General features: G+C 46.0%; 1 protein-coding gene and 1 long non-coding RNA gene across 7 annotated transcripts in view; both read right to left on the reverse strand.

The window, feature by feature from the left end:
• Window positions 1–637: 637 nt before the first annotated feature.
• Window positions 638–4,988, reverse strand: LOC117349932. The gene is made up of 2 exons (XR_004537210.1): window positions 3,123–4,988; window positions 638–3,033 (listed from the first exon to the last, which is right to left on the reverse strand). It is a non-coding gene; the product is annotated as an uncharacterized LOC117349932 (long non-coding RNA).
• A 2,290-nt stretch (window positions 4,989–7,278) lies between these two features.
• NFIX (nuclear factor I X) overlaps window positions 7,279–19,899 on the reverse strand; it is a 132,204-nt gene continuing 119,583 nt past the window's right edge. For all 6 annotated transcript variants that reach the window (XM_033923677.1, XM_033923681.1, XM_033923675.1 and 3 more), the window contains 2 exons: window positions 19,003–19,094; window positions 7,279–10,364 (listed from right to left, as the gene is read on the reverse strand). In XM_033923677.1, the coding sequence (XP_033779568.1) occupies window positions 10,350–10,364; window positions 19,003–19,094 (107 nt within the window). In that variant the 3' untranslated portion in view covers window positions 7,279–10,349. The remainder of the gene's footprint in view (window positions 10,365–19,002; window positions 19,095–19,899) is intronic.

A 19,899-nucleotide genomic window follows, 5' to 3' on the forward strand; every position in this document is an offset into this window, starting at 1 on the left:
ATCATAGACCTCCTCCGTCCCATATAGGTATATGTTCTTAACGGGGAGTTAATTGGTGTATACCTCCTCACCGGTCCAAAATGTTTTACTTGAATTCTCTAAATATTTTTCAGATATTGTGAATCATCCATTCATTATAGAATTATACTTATCTTAATGAATGATTCAGCGGTTGGACCCGACATGTTTCGCTGCCGCTTCGTCAGGGATCCACACATAGCCGCTAACATCCACCCCGCTATAGAATTAATAAGCAAGACATTTTGGACCGGTGAGGAGGTATACACCAATTAACTCCCCGTTAAGAACATATATCTATATGGGACGGAGGAGGTCTATGATAGAGTACCACTGATTTCTTTGAATGCATGCAATTCAACGTGAAAGAAGATTTGATTGAGAAAATATATTTGGAACTAAGTTTGGAAGGTTGACTGATGTACAGTTCCAATTATTAAGAGTTTGCCTTCATTTAGTGTATACAAACTGTGTGCATCAGTGGGATGGTTTCATAAGGCTCTGGAGATCTGCTTTTCAGCTGTCAGTGCTGTTTACATGTGATTTATATATGTATTAGTGGGACAACAGCATGTGTGTGTGCAGAGTAAGAAGTTGCTGAATAAAACAGGCAGCCAAGTACAGTCAGGAAAACATTTATTCACTTTATAAAGGTGCTGCTCACTGGACTTTAATCATGGAAAAAAATGTCATTAACACATGCACATTACGGTATCGACCAAGAGATAGGAGAGGGGGTGCAAGGGGGTTTGGAGAGAAAAACACTTGCAGCATCAGGGGTAGCATTTGCCCCTTCGCCCCAGTCCAAAGATGTAACATTTGTAAGTGCACAGGGAACTCCCAGGGTGCTGATCTGGTTTCTGCTTCGGTCTTGAGGCACAGGAAGGAAGGGCGATGTTGGTGGGAGCAGCGGCATCCCTAAGTCTAGTCCAGCGCCATGAGCAACAACTCCAACGTGCTCCTTGCGGCCATGTTGTCTCTCGGTGCTGCGCACAGGAAGTGATGTCAGAGGAGCACATTGAAGTGCTTATTGCTTGTGCCAGTGAACTAGAGGGTTACCATAGGGCTCCAGTGAGAGGAGGACGGATTGAGACCTTGAAAGAAATGGATGTCTCAATCTGTCCTCCTTTATCTGGAGCCCTCTGGTAACTCGAGCTCAGGGAGCTCCAGTAGCCTTCACAGTTAACAGAGCAGGACCATGGGTCCATTCCTAGACAGAGTGAAAGAACTTAGGGGACCGAAGTCCCCAGTGCAGCTATAGAGCTGGCACCTCTGAATAGGACTGAGCTGCTAGAGAGAGGAGGCACAATCAACAATGCCCGAGGTCTAACCCACTGCAGCTCTGTTCCCCTAATCCTTTACAGTGTGCCACACGTTAAGACACCAATTCAATGGGGGGGGGGGGGTGAATGGCAGTTAAGATTAAGGCACTCATACGCTACCTTGTAGAATCACATCTAAGTGCGGTAGAGTGTACTCATGGCGTTACACGCAAAACACATAGAATCCTGTAAATTCCCTGGGTTTTGCTATGGCATAAGCGATAGCAGTCAAACATCGAATGGAATCTAGCTCCCTGTGTCATGTCTCCTATCCGGCTCGAAACGTGACTCTGGAAGACGTATGCTTTTGTCTGGATGGTGTCACTTCAACAGACCAACATTTCTAAAAAAATGCACTTCCTTTTTTTGTACAGGAGGCAGATCACAGCCCCCGTACCCCCAAATCCAGGAGTTTCATGAGATCCTCCATGAATATGTACGAGAGAGGTGGTGGTGCATGCCTAATTTCATGGAAATACAATCTTGTCTAGGGGTTAAGAGAAAGGGGGCTGGGATTTGATATGCCTTTCTATGGTTACAATCAACGTGGTTTACATATTATCTACAGGGACTCATTGGGCATTGGGTTGAAACCCTCTGTTGTGGGCAGTGGTCATAGGTAAGATGACCACTTCCTCCCAAGTTTTCCATGTTTAAGAATATTTAGAACTGGAGCTCCTGTAAGCACAGAAGTGCCTTGGCCTGTTCAGTTTACTGATAAGAAAACAGGATCCATCCACTTCTCCCTCCAGCATGACAAAAAGCTTCAGCTCGCCAGGATACAGGAGAAGGGATGGGGTCCATTACTCCCGCCACCTCATAATCCCTCCAAAGTGCACCCCAAGATCTCACTAAATTTGGTACCCACAGAAGAGAAGGTCAATATATTTGCTGACCCTGCTCCACTTTTGCTGTTCTCCTTCCCCCCCAGTTTAAAAAAAAAAAATGATTCTTGTTTCACCTACACATAAAAACTATTGAAGGGGAAAAGTAGCAGAGAGAACTTCAGATGGACAAAAAGTGTACCAGATATTCTGGGATTCTGGAATTGTATAGTGTGATATGTGTATAACGAGAGAAAACTTCTCGGGGGGGGGGGGGGGGCTCCTAGCGATTCTAAGGAAGAGTTTCCTGTTGTGACATCATCTTATTATGATGTCATCAGGAAAACTGCTGTGACAGCACCAGGTACCAAGATGTGTTCTGAAGACCTATTGTGACATCTCTCCACTGCTGGGGGGACGAAATCTGAGCAGGTAAGAATCAGAAAGGCCCAGGGGGCATGAAACCATTAGAGAAGGAAAAAGGGAGGCAGATTTAAGATCCTCCAGCCCCAGACTGAGACCTACCCGTAGATGTCTCGCACTGCGTTCAAGGACTTATCAACCCAGTGTTCTCCCTGCATGTGTTAGGGCACCCCCAGGACCAGATCAGCACCCTCCTGGTTTTCTCATCCAGTCCCTTGATGCATAGAATAGTCTAATCCATTGAGCTGGGTATTTAAAACAAAATCCAGACCAACTGCTGTTACTTTGAAATACGGCTGGTAGAAGCCAGAGATTATTGCAAGGGGAAGGGGATAGAAAGGCTGTAACCTGTTCTTCCTGCACCCCACATCTTCTAAGATGCAGGGCCTACAAGCAAAAATGGAGTGGGGGAGGGGGGCTAGAAAAGAAGACAGCTCTATTCTCACCTCCCCTTCCTCACCCCAACATCTATGCCAGACACATCTCTACAAAGAGTCATCACAGGCTGCAGCAGACGCAATGACTCTATTCTCACCTCCCCTTCCTCACCCCAACATCTATGCCAGACACATCTCTACAAAGAGTCATCACAGGCTGCAGCAGACGCAATGACTCTGTGAGATGAATCCTGCCAAGCACCTCTCACTCCCCCCCCCCCCGATTCCCCCTCCCCCAGTACAAAGAGGGAGAGAAACAGCAAATCTGTAAGATGTGCCTTATCTGGGAGCAGTATCTCACCTGGGTCAGCCCGAAGAGACCACCCTAGGCCTGGTTTTGTCCCCCATCCCGTTGCATACTGGGAGTTGTAGTTCTGATGGTGCCCGACTGGGTCTCTCCAGAGCTGACCCTAGCAAGCCAGAGGTCCCAAGCTTTACAGCCATCCAAAACCAACAGAATGAAAATCAGATGACCTTTAAGTAAATATGAAGCACCGGTTTATATATAGACATAGAAGATATTTTTTCAATGTATTACTTTGCTATCATTTTCTCACTTTTTAAAATGTTCTCTCCATCCATTTCTGTGAAATTATGTTCACTTTTTTTGTGGTTTTTTTTGTAGCTTTTTAAATCCTTCAGCAGCCCATAGTGGAAGGGGGAGGAGGAAAATAGGTATAAAATTTTCACAAAGCTAATGAACATATTAAAAAAAAAAAGAAACATATTATATATGTATGTATATATACACGTACACACACGCACACACACACACAAAAACACAAACCGAAGGAAAAGAATCTCCCTGGTACATGTTTCAGAACTTTTTATATCCCTTGTGATGAGAGATTGGGTGGGGTCCATCGAGTTTAGCGTCCCCAGACCCCCCAGGGACCTTGTTAAATTCTTTCAACAAAAATATAACATTATTTGGGTTATTTTTACCATCCTTTTTCCCATCTTAGCCTAATAATCTCCAACATATATGATTGTTTGAAAATTAGCCTCCACCCCCTTCTCCCCCCAAAAAAAAAAATATAACCTCCAACATTGCACATGATAATCGAGAGGGGGAAGGGATGCAGAGTTTTGAAATGTCTTTTTTTTCTTCATTTTTGTTAAACGTCCTCTCAAATAAAACCCACTACATGCACACAGACAGAATAAAAATTATATATATATTTTTTTTAAACCCCCATTACAAATCACAATTAAATCCTCAATATTCCTCTCTGTGTGGTGGCTGAAAGGGGACAGGGAGTATTTTCCATTTCTTGAGTGTGTGACGGTTTGTTCGGTTTTTCAGCTCTAGCTGACGCGTTTGGCACGAAAATAGAGGTCTCCAATATCGGTCCTCGAGGGCCGCAATCCAGTCGGCTTTTCAGGATTTCCCCAATGACTTTGCATGCACTGCTTCCATTGTCTACAAATAGACCTCGTGCATCATCATTAGGGAAATCCTGAAGACCCGGCCTGACAAGAGGATTCCTGTTGAAATTCTTTGTAATTCTCTGTGGCTGGGATAAATTGACTCTGGACCATTGGGCACAGGTCTAGTCTGGTCTGGTTCTCGCCCTCTCTATTGCATGCTGGGATTTGTAGTTTCCTGTTTTCCATAGGGAGACTGGTCTATAAATTCAGAGATGCACCACGTGTGGCAGAGGAGGGGAATAAGAGGAATGGTAAACCAGTACCTTCTCAGCCTGATCCCACCTTATCTAGTGACAGGGGACCAAGTTGTGGTGTCAGAAAATAACAAGACTGTATTTCACCTCTTCCCAAGCAAATGTAACTCCTCACTCTCACAAGTACGCACCCACATCGATTGTAACTTTAACACAGGGTAGAGAATGACACGGTGACAAAATTCATCACCGTTCCCGTCCCCGCGGATAACTGCGGGAAATAATCCCAAGTCATTTTCTAGTGTCTATTTCAACCCCAGTCCTTCTACACCAGCATTCTTCAAAGCAAAGCTTGCAGGTCAGTGGTTGTGGCCATTCATACTCTGATTCTTCTCTCTCTCCTTAAAGAATGACATGAAGATTGTTTACCGCGGTTATCCGCGGGAACGGGAACGGTGATGAATTTTGTCACCGTGTCATTCTCTAACAGGAGTTCTCAATGCAGGACTCGGGACGCACCCACAATGAATATGCAATAGAGAGAGTACGTGCAATGTAGCTTCTGCATATTCAGTGCGGATAGCTTGAAAAGCAGACTGGCTCGGTGTGTTGAAAGCTCCTGCTTTGACACAAACGCCTTCATTAACCATTAACTTTCATTCCAGTCTAAAAGATCCATGCCTCAGATCTCTCCGTACTTTACTGAATTAATTGTATACTGTCTTCGGCAGAACCAGTGAGAGCCTGAAAGGGCCACTGCCTGTAGAGACCTGCAAGGTTAGTGGTGCTTCCTGAAACCACCGAGAGGCCTGTTACCAGGTGGTACCAGAGGCACTGAAGTGGACGAGTATATCGCCAAAAAGTCATCCCAAATGGTCTGTGCTAGGCCTGGCTCTACCCCCAAGACTCTGTGGTTCTGGCTTGTCCCAGCATGCAACGGGGGTAAATCTGGGCCAACCCAAAATGACCTTCACTAGGGAGGGTGCAAAAGGGGCACTTGTCCTTGGCCACCATGCCAGAAGGGACCCCTGCCTGCTGGCAGCCTTTGAAGAACCCTTGCAAATTTGTGTCTTGGGCCCCAGCATGTCTAACACCGGCTCTGCAAGCCAGCCAACATGGATCTGGTGACTTTACCCTGAAGCAGCTTCTACGGACATTGGTCCAAACTGCAGGGCACGTGCGCCTTCAGCTGTTCAGATGGTGGTGGTGGAGGGAGCAAGTGGTGTTACTGGGATTCTTAAAATATCCTTTTGTTTCCGAGTCACTCTGGAGATAGCTATAATCAAAATAGGCAGCATGTGAGACAGAGAGGAGATCCAGACTTAATCCCTTATCTTCCCCACAGCTGGAATGGAGCTGGGAAACTGGGAAACTCAGTCTAATGACCTGGGACAGTTTTATTTGGGTGCAGAGTGAGGCAGGACATCTCGCAATTAATGCACTGGAACCTGGAAGCCACTGAAGGCTTGGGAGGCTGGCACAGGCCATACCCCATAGATGCTGCATAGTAAGGGGTACATGCCACACTTGTAATGAGTTGCTTCCTAAAGGACCAAAATCTACCTCTCAAAGGCATGCCAGAAGTAGTAGAGCACCTGACCAGAACCAACGGGACTCAGCATGAAATTAGGCCAGCAGTCCTGACAACTGAGAAGTGGAGGGAGGGATGAATGTTAATAAACACTCCCCACCCCAAGAAAAAAATGCAAAAACTCTCTTCTTGACTGCACTGTTTTCTGGCAGATGGCTATCTGCTTGCTGTCCACCCAAAATCAGAGGTAACACTCCCCATCCATCTGTGATGCTCCAGGAACAGAGCTGTTCACCTCAGAAAAAGAGGATAGAAGGCTCTACAGAGAGGCACAGTTTTGTCTGGGAAGTCCTTCCCATTGCATTCTGGGAGTCGTAGTCCTACTTGACACGGGTAGAGACTCAGTCAACAAATGTGTGACATGGGATGTCTCTAGCAAATTGCCTGTCTCTGGCCAGTCCTTGGGGCAGTGCAACATGTCACATCTCTTACTATGAGAGTGTCTGCCGAAACTATTGACAGTGCTACAATTTTCAGAATATCATTAACATTATTTAAAAAATGTTGTTCTTTAAATTTTGTACGTGGTTAACTAACACTGCTCTGGAGAGAAAACAGAGATAGTCTCCGAAGAGACAAGTGTAGGTCTGTGGGATTGCTACCATCCAGACCTTCCAGTTACTATTTTAAATATGGATGAGTGACTGGGTGCATGCGTCCATGTGCCGTGTCGCACAGAGATCCTGCTTGGTGACACCTATGTCTTCTCTTGCTTGAGTCTGCTTTTCCTTTTGGCATCTATTAAGCGCCTTCAACGACACAGAATATTTCAAACTAGGTCAGAGGATACAGGTTGATCTGTCATGAAAGGAGGGGGAAGATATTTCTGAGAAGACTTTCCCCCACCCATCCTAAAAACTAACACAATCTAAATACAAACACACACACACACATTTTACAGATAAACTGAAACTGAAGCCAACCCTACAATCTCAACACAACCAAGTCAAAGGAAGGAGTTTTGTCAGATTACGAAAGAGCATTTCATTCTTCAGCACTCCACAGTAGGTGACACAGGGATGACTGAGTGAGTTTTCAGAAAGCCTCATCTATGTGGGTGAGATAGGGAAGGGTGTATCAGTCTACAGAGAGACACTCAACTTTGCAGGTGACACAGGGATGGGTAGATCAGTCTACAGAGAGACTTTCATCTCTACAGAGTTGGTTTATCAGTCTACAGTGAGACAATCACCCGTGCAGGTGAGATAGGGATGGGTGTATCGGTCTACAGAGAGACACTCAACTTTGCAGGTGACACAGGGATGGGTAGATCAGTCTACAGAGAGACTTTAATCTCTACAGTGTTGGTTTATCAGTCTACAGAGAGACAGTCACCTGTGCAGGCGAGATAGGGATGGGTGTATCAGTCTTACAGAGAGACACTCAACTTTGCAGGTGACACAGGGATGGGTAGATCAGTCTACAGAGAGACTTTCATCTCTACAGAGTTGGTTTATCAGTCTACAGTGAGACAATCACCCGTGCAGGTGAGATAGGGATGGGTGTATCGGTCTACAGAGAGACACTCAACTTTGCAGGTGACACAGGGATGGGTAGGTCTACAGAGAGACTTTAATCTCTACAGTGTTGGTTTATCAGTCTACAGAGAGACAGTCACCTATGCAGGTGAGATAGGGATGGGTGTATCAGTCTTACAGAGAGACACTCAACTTTGCAGGTGACACAGGGATGGGTAGATCAGTCTACAGAGAGACTTTAATCTCTACAGTGTTGGTTTATCAGTCTACAGAGAGACAGTCACCTGTGCAGGCGAGATAGGGATGGGTGTATCAGTCTTACAGAGAGACACTCATCTTTGCAGGTGACACAGGGATGGGTAGATCAGTCTACAGAGAGACTTTAATCTCTACAGTGTTGGTTTATCAGTCTACAGAGAGACAGTCACCTATGCAGGTGAGATAGGGATGGGTGTATCAGTCTTACAGAGAGACACTCAACTTTGCAGGTGACACAGGGATGGGTAGATCAGTCTACAGAGAGACTTTAATCTCTACAGTGTTGGTTTATCAGTCTACAGAGAGACAGTCACCTGTGCAGGCGAGATAGGGATGGGTGTATCAGTCTTACAGAGAGACACTCAACTTTGCAGGTGACACAGGGATGGGTAGATCAGTCTACAGAGAGACTTTAATCTCTACAGTGTTGGTTTATCAGTCTACAGAGAGACAGTCACCTGTGCAGGCGAGATAGGGATGGGTGTATCGGTCTACAGAGAGACACTCAACTTTGCAGGTGACACAGGGATGGGTAGATCAGTGTACAGAGAGACTTTCATCTCTACAGTGTTGGTTTATCAGTCTACAGAGAGACAGTCACCTGTACAGGTGAGATAGGGATGGGTGTATCAGTCTACAGAGAGACAGTCACCTCTGGGGGTTACAGGAGTTGTGAGGAGATGAAGAAGTAGACTTGGGGAAAGGAATCAGTGGACTTGTGGAAGAAGATGATTGTCCCAAGTGAGGAGGCACTGAAGGTGTAGCTGGCTCAGGAGAGGAGCCAGGGGTCAGGCTGTGGGGAATGTTTCTGCTGTCTTCAATGGGATCTACTCAACTGTAAAGCAGCTGATGGTTTGTATGGGAAGCACAAATGTTTAGTAAAAAGAATAGCCTTTGTACTTCCTTTTTTTTTCCCTCTAACAGGATCCTGTCATCTCTCTGTCCCTGCAGGTCAAGTTGTCCAGACAGCAACACAGGAAACACTCAGGAAATTACAGCACTAGTTAGTTACCCATAAAAAGTCACACCTGTTGCTGGAGCTTTACAATTATCCCTAGCCAATCAACTGGATACTCCTCAGGGGGCATAAACTGGATATTCAGGTCCCCTCTTTCTCTCCTCGGGGTCTCTATGCCTGTAATGAATTATAGACAGGTCAGAAATAGTCCATGAGCTCATACAAGACCACAGTAGTTTTGTGGCACCTGGAAACAGGAAGTGATGTCATCAGTACACCAGGACGTTTGAGTGAGCCTAGCAGCCTTAACCTCACTGTATAGCTGAAGATTCCAAACAAAATGGCCATTGCCATGACATAAATCATGACTGCCCATTGCTGGTGGTAGGGGTTACTTTACCACATAGCTCCATGCCGACAGAAAGTGGCCAAGTCATGTGTTTCTAGAACTTATATCTCGTACCAAACTCTGCCGTAGGGGCCTAGAGAATCAGGAGTTCCTGTCCAAGCATGGCCCAGCCTCTTCCAACTGACATGGAGCTAGGAGGTAACCCCAACCGGCAGCCACAAAGGGGAGAGGCCATGTCTCCACCCCCATCTCCAAGTTGAACCTATTGCTACAGATCCTTCTTTCTCCAGAGCACGGGGAGAGTTGCACAAGGAAGTCAAGGAATCAGAATCCATCTATAACAAATCTGGGCTCGTAACAGTCCAAGGCTCAGACATACTAAGCATTTCCCTCCTAGACACCCAATGAGAAAACCCCCTTTAGAATATGGCCTCCCTCCCCCCCCCCCCCCGCTAAGTCTGTGGGTTCCCCAAGTTATAGAGAGAGAGGAACATGTCTCCTCGCTAAAACAACCCTCTTCACAGCTATAATTACACCAGCAAGTCATACTCTGGTGGTAGAGAGAGACAGAAATCCTCCATCATGCATATGCCAATTCCCTCCGTGCAGATAGGACCATCCTTTCCTTCGTTTTCCCACTTGGCACAGTGTGAAGGCAGTATAGGATGAAACAAATGGGGCACTGAGTCTCTGAAATGCTCCTTGGTAGGGGCCCTGTGTGCGCAATGAGTCTGCCCCAGCCCTGAGTCACACGGCTCTTTTCTTCAAGAACTATGCGACACCACTGCACTTTTGTTCAATCTCCCATTTCTTGGATGAGCTCTTCTTTTGGCGGGGTGCGTCTGGGGCTTGCGGAGGGAGGAGACAGGACACTTTCCCGCACTCCGCCAGCTCCTGGATGGTCCAAAAAGCTTTGAGAGCTGACGATACAACTTGCTGTAGGTTATTTCTCTTCTTCTTGTTCGGTGAGCTTTTTTTTTCTTTCCCTTATTTATTGATTTTTTGTTTGTTTGTTTCATTTTGTTGTTGCTGTTTTATATTTTGTAAGTGTAAATTTCTGATAATCTCAGAGAAACCAGGACTGTAAAAGAGAAAAAATACAACAGTTATAAACATTAAGACAAACAGGGCCTGTTTTTAGGGTGAAAGGATGAAAAAGAAATGTATTTTACTCAGTTTTCATTTGAAATGCCTATCGTGTCCCTTTATGGTTGGAAACAGGAGCATCCCAGCTACGTAAGCTCTGGTTTTAAAAACATCTCCTGCGCGTGTCACACACCAAGGAACTACAGCCCCCAGCATGCACTGGGGTTACAATCAGGGCTGGAGGCACCTCAGGACAGGTTGGAGAAGGCTACCATTAGGTAGTTTTCAGGATATCTGCAGCAAAAGTGCAGATCTGGCTAATGCATATTCATCGGGCATATCCAGTAAAACCCGACTAACCCTTGGGTCCCAGAACAGGACTCAGAACCAGAGGAAAACCATGTTACCATCTGGGGAAAGAAGAGATCCTCAAGCTAATTAATTGTCATCTCCAGGTGCTCATGGTTGATTTTCAGAATATTAATTATAATATCATACTTAATGTATCTGATAATATCAACATTGTACACACTATAAATGTCTACAATTTGCGTTTGCGCATCTATCTTGGATAAATAGTTATTGGAGATATCCTGAAAACTCAGCCTTCTTGTGGCTAAGAACGTAAGAGTTGCCAGACTGGGACAGACTGAAGGTCCATCAAGACCCAGGATCCTGTTTCCAACCCAGGTCCCAAGTACAAGGCAAAAACCCAAAGAGTAGCAACATTCCAGAGCTGAGACTGTGATGTCATAATGCCTCATTCCACCAATGCCTAAGAGCCAACCTCAGCAGTGATGTCACAATGGCTTCATTGTCCTAGACTTGGCTCACATAAGAACATAAGACAGATCGAAGGTCCATCAAGCCCAGAATCCTGTTTCCAACAGTGGCCAAGATTTCCCTGTCCATCTTAATAATGGTTTATGGACTTCTCTTTTAGAAAATTATCCAAACTTTTTAAAAACCCTGCTATGCTGATTTCAACACATTCTCTGGCAACAAATTTCAGAGTTTAATTGCCAGTTGCCCAAGTCCGGTCCTCGAGATCTCCTGGCAGGCCAGGTTTTCAGGATCCCCACAATGAACGCTCTTCCCCAACATATCAGAGAAGAAAAAGACTTTGGTCAATTCAATTCAATCTCTAGCTTTTTTCCTATTAGATGCAGACATTAGGGCTCAGTTCTATTACCCCATCCTATTGTTTCATTCTTTGTTTTGTTTCTTTTCTTAAGCTGTGATGATGTAACTCTACCCTTCTATCCTTCTCGTTTCGTGTATGTCTTAACAGTGTTAGTTTTAAGTTGTTGTGATTACTTATATACCTGTTTTATGCAGTTGTAAATCGCTTAGTAACTGGAATAAGCAATTCATCAAATAGAAATAAAAACCTGAAACATAAATGAGAGAGATTTGCAGACCAAGAAGGCAGTGCAGGCAAATCTCTCTTATGCATATTCATTGTGGATATCCTGAAAACCTGGCCTGCCAGGAGATCTCGAGGACCGGACTTGGGCAGCCCTGCCTTAGGCTGTACTTTTAATCTAATCTAATTCTGAAATTTATACCTCACCTTATCCCAAATGGTCTAGCACAGTGTTCTTCAACCACTGATCCATGGAACTGTGCTGGTCCACAGAAATTTCCTGCCGGTCCACAGGACCAGCACGTGCATCAGGCCCAATACAGTATTCTTCAACTGCCGGTCCACGGTGCGATCAATGTGGCGTTATCTTAGAGCCAGCTCCCTCTTCCTCACTGATGCAGTGCACAAAGCCACGGGCAGTGGCTCCTACACGCGCCTGAACCGGAAGCCTCCAGATGAGGCACGGGACGCGCAATGAGCCGCTGCCCGAATCTTTGTGCACTGCATCAGTGAGGAAGAGGGAGCCGGCCTGAAATGGCCAGGCAGGAGCAGGCCAGAAGGTAAGGCAGAAGGAGGGAGGAAGACAACAAAGGTAGGGGGAATGATTTGATTTTTGAATTTATTGATTGAATTATGTCAATTTTGAGAATTTACATCTGTTGTTAATAAGATTATATTGTGTATCTGTGAAAAATGAATGGAAAAAATAGTGTTACAATTAGTACTATTATGGGGTGGGGTTTGGCCCACGACTTAGCCCAGTGTTCTTCAACTGCCGGTCCACAAAATAATTCTTTTATTTCTGCCAGTCCATAGGTGTAAAAAGGTTGAAGAACACTGGTCTAGACTCTAGACATTGGGAGTTCCAAACACCATAAACTAATATAAATAGTCCCAATCATTAATCAAACCTTCTGTAAAAGGATACGTTTTCAAGAGTTTCCAAAAAGAAACATTGGTATTTTCCTCCTAAGGCAAAGAATTCAGGGCCTGAGTTTGAACTGTAATTTCAACAGATGGAAATTGAATGAAAGAGAATCACAATGGAACGTTAGACCTTCAGCGTTTGGATCCTTGTTATCGGAAGTGAGGAACCAGATGCTTCACACGACAGCAGAATGCATATTCCAGTGCTTCACCAACATGCCACTACCCCCCCCCTCCCCCAAAGTTGGGCTTTTAGGAGTTCCATAATGAATATTCATGAGATTGAGTCTCCCCTGTATGTCAACTTATCTCATGCATGCACAATGTGGATCTTCTGAAAATCTGGCTGGCTTTGTGGGGTCATCAGAATTGCAGAAACACTGCCCTAATCTAATCCACAGCAGAGACAGCTGCAACCATGTGGTGCACCCCTAGAAGAGGTGAATTCCGATCATGCAAATCCACAAGGCGTCTCTAGGGGGCACCTGGAGCCCATGACAAGGAAGTCAAGAAGTGAACATGTTACAGACTACGAAAGGAATGAGGATGGGATTTGATATACCATCTTTCTGTGATTAGAAAGCACTCAAATATGAAATTGTTGATCCGTAACCTGTTGCTAAAATCGTCTATAGCAGTGTTTCTCAACTTGGGCATGGAGTACCCCCTTGCAAGTCAGGTTTTCAGGATACCCATAATGAATATGCATGAAAGAAATTTGCATACACTGCCTCCATTATATGCAAATTTCTTTCATGCATATTTATTGTGGATATCCTAAAAACCTGACTGGCAAGGGGGAACTCCAGGACTGATTTGAGAAACACTGGTCTATAGTACCTGAAGATTGGAGGGTGGCCAATGACACACAGATTTTTAAAAGGATTCCAGGGGAGATCTGGGAAATTACAGACTGGTAAGCCTGATTTCCAGTCATGGTACATGGGCTTGTTGTGCCACTGAGGCTTGCGTGCATCTGAGAAGCTGAAAGCTATGTCGTCTGTGTTTTCACTCTCAGCAGAGATGTCAGACTAACGTTGTACCACCCATCTGGGCAGGAGAAGATGGGCAGAACTGCAGGCAGAGGAACGCGTTTGAAGCGACAACATCAAATTTATACTGCGCAGAAGGCCTGGAAATCTACTTCTGTACTCTGCCATGAAAACTTGATGATGTTAATCATGGCAGTCTGCCCATCGGCAGTAACCGTTATCTCTTCCTCTCTCTAAGAGATCCCACGTGCCTATCCCAGTCTCAGTCTCCTCCACCTCTTCCGGGAGACTGTTCCACGCATCTGCCACCCTTTCTGTAAAAACGTATTTCCTTACATTACTCCAGAGCCTTTAACCTCATCCTATGCCCTCCCATTCCAGAGCTTCCTTTCAAATGAAAGAGACTCGCCTCATGTGCATTTATGCCACATAGGTATTTAAGCGTCTCTCTCATATCTCCCCTCTCCTGCCTTTCCTCCAAAGTCTACAGATTGAGATCTTTAAGTCTGTCCCCATACGCAGTGGTGTACCTAGCATATGTGACACCCGGGGCCCATCATTTTTTGACACCCCCCCCCATCTGTATGAAAAACATGATTTTTAGTAACAATCCACACGTCACACATGAATACCTAGGAAAAGGCAGCATCTTACATACTGCAGTGAGCAGTACAACATCAATACACCCATTGTAAAACTAAACAAGCCAGTCTAGTACAGATCAATCCTACACAGTCAATCCTAACAGAAAATCATGTCTTTTCGAACACACAGAACACAGAAAATACCTTCGCCTAGTATGTAATCACAAACTAACCCCTCCCCCTTTTACAAAACTGTAGTGTGGTTTTTAGCCATGGTGGTAACAGCTCAGATGCCAACACTAAAAAACGCTCTACGGTTTTGTAAATGGGGAGATAGAATAAAAATACGCAGACAAAGGTTAAACTGAAGCACCAAGAAGCTGGACTCTGCATACAATGCGACATCACAGAAACAGCGATGCACTCACCTAAAGCAAAAAATAAATAAATAAATAGAAATTTTTTTCTACCTTGTCTTCTCTGGTTTCTGCTTTCCTCATCTTTTTGTCACTCTCTTCCTTATCAACTGTCTACCCCTTCTATATGGCATCTTCTCTCTTTCTATTCCCCTTCCAGAAACTTTATGTCTCCCCCTTCCATCTCTCCCATCACCCCCATTAGTCTGGCATCCATCTTCCTCCATTCCCTCCCCAATGGTCTGGCATCTCTCCTCTCCTCTTCTTCCCTTCCCTCTCCCACACCCACATGGTCCTTCTCCCCCCTTTGTCTTCCCCATGTCCTTTCAGCATCCTTCTTCCCCTGTCTTCCCCATGTCCTTTCAGCATCCTTCTCCCCACCTCTGTCTTCCCCATGTCCTTTCAACATCCTTCTCCCCCCCTGTCATCCTCATGTGCTTTCAACGTCCTTCTCCCCACTTTGTCTTTCCCATGTCCTTTCAGCATCCTTCTCCCCCCCCCCGTCTTCCCCATGTCCTTTCAGCGTCCTTCTCCCCCCGTCATCCTCATGTGCTTTCAACGTCCTTCTTCCCCCTTTGTCTTGCCCATGTGCTTTCAGCATCCTTCTCCCCAATCTGCTTTATCCATTTCCCTTCAGCGTCTTTTCCTCTCCACCCCACATTTCCTCCTCCCTGCCCCTTACCTTCGTGGCGCTTTCACCCCACCCCCCAGACAACAGGCCCGGTGCAACAAACCTCCCTGCCCCTGACCTGTGGCCGGCGATGAATAAACTGCCTTCTTACAGCAGCCGGAGCATTGTAGTTGCATATGGCTACCATAAAGGTCGTCTCTGATGCAACTTCCGGTTGCGTCAGAGATGACCTTTACGGCAGCCATACGCAGTTTAGAAATTGCGTCCACGAAGGTAAGAGGCAGGGAGGAAGTAGGGGCTGTTTAAATTCGGTGGCGGTAGTAAGGAGGGAGGGGGCGCGATAGGTGAACGTGTGCGTTCCCTCCCTTAACTGCGGGGACAAAGCCATTCACTGCTCCACGGGGCGGTGAATGGCCTTGTCCCCGTAGCCACGATGGACACATTCTCTAGTTCTGGATCCGGCCAGCTGTGCACCCCCTTGGAGCGTGCACCCGGGGCGGACCGCTCCCCCCGACCCCCTCTTGGTACGCCACTGCCCATACGCCTTATGATGTAGACCACCCACCATTTTAGTATCCTTCCTCTGGACCAACTCCATCCTGTTTATATCTTTTTGAAGGTGCGGCCTCCAGAATTGTACACAATATTCTAAATGAGGTCTCACCAAAGTCTTATACAGGGGCCTCAATACCTCTTTTCTACTGGCCCTATTTCTCCCTATGCAACCCAGCATCCTTCTAGCTTTCGCCGTCACCTTTTCAACCTGTTTGGCCACCTTAACATTATTGCATACAATCACACCCAAGTCCCCCCTCTTCCGTCGTGCACATAAGTTCTTCACCACCTAAACTGTACTGTTCCCTCTGGTTTTTGCAGCCCAAATGTATGACCTTGCATTTCTTAGCATTAAATTTTAGCTGCCAAATTTCAGATCATTCTTCAAGCTTCGCCAGGTCTTTCTTCATGTTATTCACACCATCCTGGCGGTCTACTCTATTGCAGATTTTGATATCATCCGCAGAGAGGCAAATCTTACCCGACAACCCTTCAGCAATATCGTTTATAAAAATGTTAAAAAGAACAGGCCCAAGAACAGAACCTTGAGACACACTATTGGTAACATCCCTTTCCTCAGAGCAATCTCCATTGATCACTACCCTCTGTCGCCTTCCACTCAACCAGTTCTTGACGCAACCCATCACTTTGGGACCCATCCCAAGGGCATTCTATAAGGAAGAAAACCTCCTAGTCATTGGTAATAAAGAGTAACTGATGGAGAAAATGAAGTGCAGTCGGAAAATATTGCACTACAGTTCCCAGCATGCCATGAGGCAGGACCACTTGTTTGACCTGGGAAGTAATCCTATTCACTCTCCCCAAGGACACTGACTTGACTTGGCTTGGGAGGGAAAGTTAACACATGGTTCTGGCAGGAGAGCACGGGAAGGAGGATCCTTTCCCTTCCTCCCCCTCAGTCTTCCCTGCTGCCTGCCAGCACAAAATTACAATAACAGATACTCAGTACAAAACGGTCTTTGTTCAGGGACTTTATACTACCTCCACCCCCAACCCCCCAAAAAAAACCTAAGAGAGGAGATGTAGAAGTAAATCAGAAAAAGATTTTCTCAGCATGCCAAAGAAAACTCTTCTGCAAGGAGGGAGGACCAGGCTCTATGGAGCGGAATATTAATTCTACAGAGAGAATGGCAAAGTCGTTTCATGCTCTGGCAAGGAAATGGGTGGCAGTCATTTGCTAACCGAGTGGCCTGACAGAATTGATCTGGTCCTGGTTTTGCCCCCTGGCATGCAGGTCTTGTATTCTTGCTTCTCTTAGGTAATGTGAAAGTGCAATCGGAACTACAAGTCCCTGCATGCAACAGGGTATAACCAGGACTGGGTCAACCCTATTGGGTAGCTCTTGGCCCAGCTATCAACCCTATTTCCTACTGTCTCCCCACCCAGGAGCAGCTGAAAATGATGGGAGGGGGAGGAAATCTCTAGAAAACCTCCCGAGGCATCTTCTCATAGTCCCATAAAGCGTAAGACCTGCATCGCCAGCCTCTCCTTGGCTGCTATGAAAATATTATTCTACTCTTTTCTTTCCAGTTCTTTCCATCTGGCATGCAAGGTTTATTGGGGGGGGGAGTGTTTTTGTTTGTTTGGGGGGGAGCATTTTCTTGTTGCCTTGGCAACATTAGGCCCAGGCCTGGCATCTCAGCCTTTCCAGCTGGACTCTATCCTAGAAGAAGCAAAAATAGCCCAAACCAATTCAACCCCTCCCCCCCTTAAAAAAAAAAAAGAACTTGGCTCTTTTACCGGTAGCGTTCTTCAAACAGGCCACAGGTCAGGTCTGAAACTCCAGAAACAGAGAGCACAGACGGAGCAGGCATTTGTTTTTTAATTAGGGGATCAGGGTTGCCTTGCAGCTTTTTGTTTTAACAGTATGGGAAAATCACCAGAAAAAAAGAATTGAAAAAACCCAACTTTAAAAGTGAAAAGGATCTGTGCCGCCTTCCTTCCCTCACCCCTCCTCTCCCTCTTTCTGTGTAACATGACCACATTCCTTCACATTTTGCCAGCTGAAACTCTCTTGGCAGGCCTGAAAGCCTGAGCCAGGCCTAGGATTTCTCTCGTAGGGCAGCCCGAGGCCTGCTCACCCTCTTTCCTTTCCCGCCCAGTGGCAGTGCCTCCAACCCACCTCAGCCCTTGGCATCCTTGGTCATTGTCTGTTTCTTCAACAACACTAGCTAACTCTCTCTCCACTCCCCCGCCCCAGCCAACACCACCATTTCCAAGTCCAAGTTCAACTGGGTGTGTGACGACATGTCTGGTTGCTGCTGGAAACCAGACAGAGCAGACGTGACTGGGGGGGGGGGGGGGGGGGAGGGAGGTGTGAGGTCCTGGTCTTGAAAGTATGACTGGGGGAGGGCGGGAGGAGGAGAGAAAGGCTTCTTTTCAAGAACGGTTCTCCCCCCCCCCCCTCAAACTTCCTTCTCTTTGCTGGCCACTAGAGAGCTCCACAGATGTAACTTTCAAACTTTCTGACTTCTAGGTCGGCTAATATGTTAACTTCACTCTTTCATCTTAAATTTCTCAACAAAGTTTTCCGTTTTACTCTTAAGACATTTAACAGAGATTTTCTATAGTATATTCATAGTTTACTTTTTCGAAGGGGATTCCTGTCACAAACATGCATGTCTGGTAACACGCTTGCCTGGCACCAACAGGGCATGCCGGTTGCCCAGTGCAAACCCTCCCCTTACATGTACAGAAGATGATTCTTCAAATTACCCCACAGTGGCTAGTAATGATTAGCTATATATAAAAAAAAAGTCAACACAATCTTGAATGTTATCTACTCAACTGACATTTTCATTTCCAGGGTGAAATGAATCCTAGTGAAATTGAAGACCTAAGATTTTCATCATTTGAAAAAATCATGTTGAGATCACACGTGTGGCATGAAAGCATTGATAATTCACGCTAATCACAAACATGTGCCCTGACAGGGACAAGGAAAAGATTTGTGGTGGACTGCAAGATAAGACTCCACAGATGGGAAATTGAGAAATCAGTGGATGAAAACGTGAATGGCTCGTGACATGGAATAATGCCACTGCTGTGACTGTGTGACATTAAAGCCATGCTCTTACCATGTAACACCAAAGCCACACTGACTGTGCGACGTCATAGGCCACGGATCTGGGTTCTCCTTACCTGAGACTGCTGGGGGATGTTTAAAAAGTTGCTGTCCCGGGGTCCGATGCCGACAAACCGGTTGGCAGGGGTGGAGGCTGCCGTTGAGAAAGCTGAATACAGAAAGACAGAGGGGGGAGGGCATAGACAGCGAGGAGAGGAAGAGAGAAAGAAAGAGAGGTTTTACTGTCAAACACTCGCCTCCTTAGAACTGACTTCCAAGCCTTCTCATGCATACACGTATCACAGAGCCACACACCACTAACACAGAGACATTCAGCTATCGCATATACACACAGCCAACCCCACACAATTACACCCAACCCTAATACACATAGAGGCTGTCTTTTCTGAGTAAAACAGTCACACAGTCCTTACACATGTTCACACAGACTCTACCCGTCTGTCTATCCCCAGCATACGTAAAAGGCAATGAAAGATGGATAAATGTTGAAAGAGGATGGAGGAACTGAATTTTGTAAGGCGCTGATGGAAAAGTTCAAAGCCGCCAGCTCGGGAAAGGGAGCAAGAGCCACAGTCTCCAGCTCAAGCACCTTTCTCAAAATGTACCAGCCTTATGGCTCAGAGTCCTAATTCAGACTCTTACAGCTTCCCCAGAACATTCCCTGGCTACCTCTAAATTCAGGAGCTGCAGAGACACAGAGCTGGAGGGGTGACGGGATAAGGAGAGAGCATTAGTCCTTGGCTTTAGGTCACCACAGGGAAGTCCTGGCACCAACAGACGTAGTAAAAAAGATGCCAGAACCCCCGTCCTATCTAGTTTAGACCTAGTGAGGTGGGCAGCAGAAGCTTCTGGTCTCTTCTTGCATTCTTATATTGCACTACAGGTGGTGTCTCTCGCACATAAGGCAGTGGTTCTCTGCCGATTGATTCAGAGGGTGGTGTTGATGTGATACA

This window comes from Geotrypetes seraphini, chromosome 16, assembly GCF_902459505.1.
Source record: "Geotrypetes seraphini chromosome 16, aGeoSer1.1, whole genome shotgun sequence".
In the NCBI taxonomy this organism is placed as follows: Eukaryota; Metazoa; Chordata; class Amphibia; order Gymnophiona; family Dermophiidae; genus Geotrypetes; species Geotrypetes seraphini.